The sequence below is a fragment of the Ahaetulla prasina genome, chromosome 2 (genome assembly GCF_028640845.1).
Source record: "Ahaetulla prasina isolate Xishuangbanna chromosome 2, ASM2864084v1, whole genome shotgun sequence".
Classification (NCBI taxonomy): domain Eukaryota; kingdom Metazoa; phylum Chordata; class Lepidosauria; order Squamata; family Colubridae; genus Ahaetulla; species Ahaetulla prasina.
The window spans coordinates 121,633,182-121,641,735 of record NC_080540.1 but is presented as its reverse complement, the minus strand read 5'-3'; the positions used below and the strand labels follow the sequence as shown (position 1 = coordinate 121,641,735).

Here is an 8,554-nt window from a genome sequence, read left to right as displayed (position 1 = left end):
AGAAGAAAAGGGGAATAGATCACATGGGAATTTAGGGCAAACTAGATGAGTAAAGGATTTAAAAGTCAATGGGATTCACAGTCATAGAAGCACTGCATCACTGAATCAATATATATTCAAACCTGTTCCAAATGTAAAACCTTTATGATTTCAAGTATTTTGCCTTTTTAATGAAAGAGATTTAAGGATGCTTACACAATAGATTTGTACAACTTCTAATTCACTATGAAGGATGGATCATGACAATATATATATTAACTAACATTTCAGACATCATACATTAAAACATAGTACAAATATACCAAAATGCCATATAATTAAATAATTGAAACCAATAAAAACAATGGTAATAATAAAAAGGTGTCTTTTTCAGACTAATTCGTTTCTGAGCAGACCAATTAATTATGCCTTTAAAAAACGGCACCAAGTTGAACAATTATTTAAAGGCAACCCTAAAAAAATCCAATAAAAGTAGCAAATATTTTTAAGGATTACAAATGTAAGGATATTTCCAACGAAGTATAGCACCATCAGCACTCACACTCACAACTAATTTATTGCTAGGACAGATCTTCAGGCGGGTGATGCTGCCGCTATGACCAATCCCAACAGAAATCACTTCACCTTCATTATAATCCCACACTTTTACTAGATGGTCATCACCTCCTGTGGTATAAAGAAGAGAGAAGACTATGTAAAACTGTCACCACTCTGCTTAGTCGCAGGCATAGAACTATAGTTAATAGCAAGATATGGTAGCGAAAGTTTCAGTTTTGATTTCCAATCAGCCAATGGTGTTTTCTTTGGATGGCCTCCATTCCATGTTCTATTTGCTGTGAGAAGGAGTGATTCTATCATTAGGGGGAGAGATAAAAATATATTCAAAATGATTGATTTTTTAAAAAACAAACAACCCTTACCAGTCACAAAAAACAATCCATCCGTTGTAATATCCATTCCATTGATAGAACCAGAAAGGGAGCCCTCTAATTCTCTGATTGGGGATCCATCAAACACTTCCCAGTAACCAATCTAGAATCCAGAATAGAATTGAATAAAGGAAGGTCATAGAACACTACTTTTCTACAGTGATTAATTACAGTAATTGGAGTCATGCAACTAGGTGTGATTTATTGTGATTTATTCAAATTTGTTATAACCACCCAACTCCAATAAATTCCAGACTGCCAAAAGTTTCTTGGATTGCAGCAGTATAGAGAATGAATGAATGAATGCTTTAGCCTCATGTTCTTACCTTTCTATCTGTGCCACTTGTGATAAGCTGATGTTCATCAGGGTGATAGCATACACATTTGAATAAAGTATTGGCCAATATCATCTGCCGTCTCATGAAGTGGCTAGGGGAAAAAAACCAGCTTCTGAAATTACATTTAATTAAATACCTTGACCTTAGGAGCTGCTCTACTATTTTTTCCTCAGCCAAAGTGAAAAAAAAACCCCCAAACAAACGACTCCTAATCTAAAATCAATATCTTGACTAATCTGAAAGCTAAACAGAGTTAGCCTTGATTAGTATTTGGATGAGGGGACCCCCTGGAGAGCCACAGCTGTACCCTAATATAAGAAGTTGAACAAATATTTAGGAAATATATTTAAATACAGCAAAAACATGCTGTTTCTCTATCATGCTCGGAAAACTGCATGGAAACATTAAGGGATCAATCTTAACCAAAAGCAACTTTGTATTTACTACTGATCTGTAATGAAGGAAATAATTAAGTGTCTAAATTTCTAATACATATGAAAACATAGGGACTGTCTGCTTTTGTCACACAATATACCCATGTCTGGCCTCTGTCTATGATCTAATTATCCATTCTATGGAAAAGGAATTTAACTCAGTAGTATAACTGAGCCATACTTCTATGCAAAAGTGATCTTACACAAGATCCCAGATAATGCATGTTCCATCAGTGCTGGCTGTGACACACTCCTGATTGTTCTTCTTTATCTTGATGCAAGAAATAGCAGATATGTGTTCCTTCATTACTTCTTCTAGCTTGCGTGTTTCCTTCCCAACTTCCCATACTCTCACCTAATAGAAACATTATTAAGCATTCAGGCCAAAATGAAATTTGAAGGCTCTTGAGGTTGATAGATTTTGATATTTGTGGATTATAATTTGTGGCACATAAATATAAATCAATTATTGTCATACAGTAACATTACACATTAACGTATCTCTCATCCTCTTTTAACGAAAATGCTATACTTGGTTTTTATTCATGTGACCAATCCATTGCTGGTTTTTATTGCAGCAGCATAGAAATATATTTAATAATAGTCACTACTCAGGTTGTATCTAGCAAGGCTGAATTATCATTTAATATTATATTCAGAGCAGAAAGACATACATGTTGATGAAGTCTGCAAGACTCTTTACCTGACCTTCACCACCTCCACTGATTATTCTTTTGCAGTCACTTGTGGTAGCCACAGCTGTCACACCCATACTATGAGCATGCTCGACCACGTACATCAGCCGCCCAGTTTCTGGGGTAAAGGCACGGATTTTTCCATCATTCCAAGCTAACACAAAATAAAAGGAGTTTACTAAGAGCAATATATATCTCTTCTTTTTCTCCCTCCTAAAGTAAGATGTCTGTAACTCAGTGGTCAGTACAGCTGATTGTTCAATCTCAAGAGCAGATAATTTGAAGAACCTACTGCTTTTAAGAAAAATATGTAGATGATGGATAAAGCATATTTTATCTCTTATCATGAGGTGAGCCTCAGCAATTTCTATTAAAGTCAGCAAGGCTGCATAGTACAAACCAGCAGGGATTAAGCAGTTCATGATGCCAAATTATGAAATTGAGAATTACCAAAAACTGTCTACCATTGACCTCACCCCATTCCTAAGAGGACTATAAGAGGCGTGCATAAGTGCACAAACGTGCCTACCATTCCTGTCCTATTGTTTCCTTTTAGTATATGTTCCTGTATATATTGTGACCAAAAAAACCACCAGTTCAATTTAGTGGTTCATCCCTATCCTGCAACCTTACCTTCTCTTAATGCAGCCAAACCATTTTGCAGTACTCTAAGAACTTAGCAAATGCTGGATTGGCCTTAATAGTTTTGGTTAGTGACAGAATGACTACTTAAAACAGAAGAATTCATGATTGATACAGTCCTTCAATAAGCCAGACATTCTAAAATGCTTCTACCTGAAATGATGCTTTTGCCATCCCGCATGAAATCTATGGCATGACAAGTCATGTTGGGGACCGTAATCCGTAGCAGCTCCTTATTTTCAGGTGTATACCATACACGAATATCATTCTTGGAACATGTGGCAAACAAATCAGATGTACCACTATAGGGTGCAAATAATAAAACAGACCTGGCTATTGCTGCTTCTTCATTTAGCAATTTATTATTGAATCTCAATAACTAAATTACAACACATTAAAATTACAATAGACCTGTTATAACAGAGCCACTGGATTTTCAGCTAGAATTTTTGGAAATTCAAGAAACTTGAAAAGTTTGATTCCAGCTAAAATGTGAGTTTCATAAATATATCTATTTATGATAACTCTATATTAGCTGCTTTAAAACTGCTTTAATTTGAGGAATGAAATCTGGCTCCTTTTAGCATATTTGGAATAATAATTTAGAAATTAATAGCAAGGCAAATGTCACAAATTTTGATCCTTATCCCTGGAAGGCAAAGGATACGGTACTTTTGGTTTTTTGAAGTTGTCCTGATCAGGAAGCAGCTAGAACGATGCTTTAGTGAGTTAGAATATAAATATAAAAATGTTGCAAATTAGACCCACATTTCTCCTTCCTCTTATTCCATAGGAAGACAGAGAGAAGCCAGTCTGAGTCTCTGCCTAATACTTTCTCTTGTCCAGGATTCAAGGCACGCTTCTGCATATTTTCTGAATAGTTTCACTCACGTCACTTCAGGGCTTCCTCCAGAAAGTGCAGCAGTATCTGCCTTACTTTTTAGGTGGCATGAGCAGGTGAACCTAAAGCCATTAAACTCGAGTACTGCTAGATAAAGACAATTCTGGTCTATTCTGAAATAATACTACAAGAATTGGATGGTTCCTTCAAGGAAAATAGCTTAACACATTCTCTACCGAAGCTTTTGAACCTAAAACCATTTGCTGAAATACAGCTTTGAAGTTGGTTGCAGAACCGACAATCCCTCTAATTCTAATAAATTCATGGATTGAAAGCCTCTATAATATGGAGTTTCAGTATTGCTAGGAAACCCAGGTTTGAAGGCACAGTAATTCTCTCTGCACCACAGTTACCTGATAGATCTTCCTAACTCCTTTTAGTTTAATAAATGTTTTCAATCTTAGCTTTGAATCAAGCAGCCTTCATTAGTATATAGTATATACCAGGGTCTACAACCCTAAATACTCAAAGAGCCATTTGAGTCCTTTTTCCAAAGAGAAGAAAACACCGGGAGCCACAAAACCTAGGTGGGCATGGCCAACTCGATGTCACTCACTTCTACCACTTCTACCATTCACTTCTACCACTCACTTCTAGCCACGCCTACCCAGCTGGTCATTAAGGCAGAGAACCACTTGTTAAAAAACACCAGGGACCACAAAATCCTTTTGATAACTCTCTCTTCCCTCTCTCCCCCCTCTCTCCCTCTCTCTTTGTATCTCTCTATGTCTCTCTCTCTCTCCTCTCTCCGTATCTCTCTGTCTCTGCCCTGGCTGCTTCTCCATCCCCCACTGTCGCCCTTACCTTTTCAGGCCAGGCGAAGAGTGACTGGGATGGGAGGGCAAGGAGCAGGGCCAGCCAGTGGTGGGATCACCTGACAGGGAGCCGCAGCAGAGGGCTCAAAGAGCCGCAGGTTGCTGACCCCTGGTATATACGAATTCATACATTCATACTTACTATGCTATTCACTTTTGGTCTGTGGCCATCCCAGAACTGAGATTTCCAGCCTAATGAACGATTTCCCCTCCCTTCCATCCACTGGTAGGAAATCCTTCATTTGGCTGTAGGAACCGAGTTAAAATCCTAAAGAGTGGGGAAAGTGGAGGGGAAATCCATTGCTAGGCCACAGGAACAAACCCTCTCAGGGCCTCCCCCATTCTCCCAAGGCATGCCACGCTTTTTACCTGGGACTCCATCTCCTTAACAACCCAGAAGATCACTTAATGACACCTACAGAAGTGCTGGGATTGCAGTTGTTGAGTGAAGTGATCACTTGGGTGTTTTGCTTAATGACACACTTCACTGAATGACTTGAGATTCTAGTCCTAATTGTGGTCATAAGTTGATGACTACTTGTATCAATAAATAAATGTCAGCTAATGGAACAGATTTCAGCTATTTGTGAGGTCTTTTTTTTGGTCAACTGATCCAATCTGCACTACTATTAATCTTCTCATCGTTCCCATCACCAATCTCTTTCCACTTATGACTGTATGACTGTAACTTTGTTGCTGGTAATCCTTATGATTTATATTGATCTATTGACCATCATTTGTGTTGTAAATGTTGTACCTTGATGAACGTATCTTTTCTTTTATGTACACTGAGAGCATATGCACCAAGACAAATTCCTTGTGTGTCCAATCACACTTGGCCAATAAAAAATTCTATTCTATTCTATTCTATTCAATCTGCCTCAAGAATGAGTTAATCAAGTTGATTTAATCAAGATGAGGGCAAGCAGACCTTATCTATAAAATAGTAAAGTTCTAATTGTCAGGGTTTTTTTTAAATTTATTTATTTATATTCAATATCTATAGCCACCCAACTCCACCAAATGACTCTGGACAGCTTACAATTCTAAAACTATAAAACAATTAAAACAAATAAAACAAATCAGAAACACTAAAACAAAAAAAGCATCCACAAAATAAATAAATATAAACTGCAGCTGTCAGAATAATCCACATGCTTTTTTTTAAAAAAATGAGGAAATTTAATAGTTTGATCTAAACGATAATTTGGAAAGATACATCCCAAATTATTTTGGGAATCATGCCAGAGAAAAACATTATTGACACACAAGTATACATACAGTTCTCAACATTGCCTATAAATCTAGTTGTAGAATCGTGTGGAATAGAATCTGGAATTGTGTGAAGTATATGTCAAATTTTACATAAAGTAAGAAAACAGAAACATACTGATGATTCAAGATGTTTGAAATCAAGAAGTAAAACAGATTTAAAGGGAGTTTTATCAAATAAGGCCAGCCAAATATGTCTTTTTTTCTCTCATGTTATTTTTCCATTCATTCATCATCCATATATTTCTTTTCAGATGACCTTGCTTTTTAGTAAAATATAAACTCAGAGTTCTGAGATCCTATTTGATTTCATGAATATCAGTGTGGGTAGGGGGAAATCACCAATTTCTGGATTTTAAGTAAACATTCTTATATTTCTCCTGGGAAAACAATTTTATTTTCTTTCTGATACACATCAGTTCAAATATCATCAAAATAAATGTGAAAGAGAAGTTTGCATGAGATCAGTTCTGAATATTTTACTGGCAGAATTTATGTGAACAGATACAAAAAGCAGAATACTGTAACCACTGAAAAATGAAAAAACTACAAAAGCATCAGACAACACAACAAATTCTATAGTTTGCTCTGCTTCTTGCATCTTCCAAATAGCTAGAGTCTCCAAATGACTAGTTAGTTCTAATTATTATTATTTTTCTTATAAATTAAGGGGAAGGATTACTTAAGAACATGCTTACCCTCCTAGATGAAAACTATTCCAACTACCATGCATTCAAAGCCTTTTCCATTGAACAGGAGAAAAAAATTCTTTGACTTATACTTACTATGGGAAAATTATATCATTGATAGCATCATTATGGCAAGTGGCTATGAGCTCATCCTTAAAGTCAGAATATGAGAATCGGTAAATCTGTGACTCATTTGTGCCCACAAAAAACTGGTGGCCCTGCCCTCGAGGTGTGATGGATGTGATAGCACCTTCCAATTGAACTTTTCTGTAAAACAAAATGAAAGATTTGCACAAAAGATAAATGGGTTTCTGATGACTCAATCTTCCCAAGCTCTAGGGTTTTTTCCCCCCACAACTTTTCTCCCTTCAGTGATAGCGAATCTTAGCAATCTCAGCAATCCAGAAATATTTTAGCAATTGCAATAACACTTAGACTTATATACTGCTTCACTGTGCTTTTACAGCCCTCTCTAAGTCAGCATATCACCCCAACAGTCTGGACCCTCTACCAACTTCGGAAGGCTGGAAGGCTGAGTCAACCATGTGCCTAACCATGGTTAGGATCAAACTGCTGGCACTGGGCAGACTTAGCCTGCGCCAAAAACATTCTTCTGCATTCTAACCACTGTGCCACTCTTACTTTTAAATCTAAAGGTTAGAATGTAATTATTGTGTGGATTTTTTCCTCTTTTATTAATGCTATTTCATGAATTAAAAAACAATTTTGACATCTCAGGAAAGAACTGCTAATATTTTAAATAATCTATTCACTGAGATTGCTTTATTTATTGCACAGTTAGCATCCGTGCATGTTAAATTGGTACTTCAGAGATGAATTTTTGAGCTGAAAGACATCACATTAAATTAGCAATTATATCATGCTGTGCTCTTTGGCATATTTTTTGCCCTGTATGCCTCCAAAACTGCAGTCCTCTGTTGCTGAAGAGTGTCCCAGGTACCCTGGGAAAGATCAAGCCTCCCCTTCCCCAAGATAGATAAATCTAATGTATTTCATCTGAGACCCTATGGCATCCATACCTTACAGTTCTAACATCAACAAAAGCATAAAGGGAGCGGGACTGAAATGTGCTTTAGATCCCACATGTTTCTGACTTGGGGCATGGAAAGAGAATGAATGTTATCCCTGAAGCTACAATGCACAATTTCCCTGGAAGGGATATTTAAAAAAAAAATGGAGAAGGGAGGGAGGAGAATGCTATTCTTTCTGTTTGTATGCCAGCATAAACCTATCAAGGCTTTGGATAAGGTGGCTCATACACCTACAGATCTCTCCATGGACTCAAAATAACCTGTTCTCTTCACTGTATGGACCTTGTAATATTAATGTCCTCACCCAAGAAAATTCAAAAACTCACTTGATTATTTTATACTTGGATCCCGAGCAAAGGGCTAAGATTCCAGCTCCAGTGCCAATGACCAAGTCACCCACTTTCAGCAAAAGCAAAGCTGTGACTCCCTAAGAAAAGGCAAGATGAAGACATTTAACTTATTTAGATGCTAAACAAATCACTGTATTTTTATACATTGACAGCTTAATTCACCAAGATGTACAGTAAGCAACTGAGATTACTGTTTGATCAGTGATCTTCTATCAAATCTATTGAGATCAACTAACTGTTTTGTTATCTTGCTGTACAATTATGTCATACAAAAGATCTGTCATTCCCTAAAGCTAAGCATGTATATATTTCATGCCAAATTTCATGCATCTGGGGCTATTCTCTAAGACAAATTTAATTTAACAGTCCTGAACAGTAACCATCTTACATAGTCACAGACTGAGGTTGAAGGACAGTGACTGAATGATTAGTCAATA

General features: G+C 36.8%; 1 protein-coding gene across 1 annotated transcript in view; it reads right to left on the bottom strand.

The window, feature by feature from the left end:
- Window positions 1–321: 321 nt before the first annotated feature.
- CFAP52 (cilia and flagella associated protein 52) overlaps window positions 322–8,554 on the bottom strand; it is a 33,987-nt gene continuing 25,754 nt past the window's right edge. The window contains exons 7-14 of the mRNA XM_058169602.1: window positions 8,094–8,194; window positions 6,812–6,982; window positions 3,192–3,340; window positions 2,405–2,550; window positions 1,905–2,056; window positions 1,256–1,358; window positions 921–1,032; window positions 322–666 (exon numbers count right to left, since the gene is read on the bottom strand). Of these exons, the coding sequence (XP_058025585.1) occupies window positions 485–666; window positions 921–1,032; window positions 1,256–1,358; window positions 1,905–2,056; window positions 2,405–2,550; window positions 3,192–3,340; window positions 6,812–6,982; window positions 8,094–8,194 (1,116 nt within the window). The 3' untranslated portion in view covers window positions 322–484. The remainder of the gene's footprint in view (window positions 667–920; window positions 1,033–1,255; window positions 1,359–1,904; window positions 2,057–2,404; window positions 2,551–3,191; window positions 3,341–6,811; window positions 6,983–8,093; window positions 8,195–8,554) is intronic.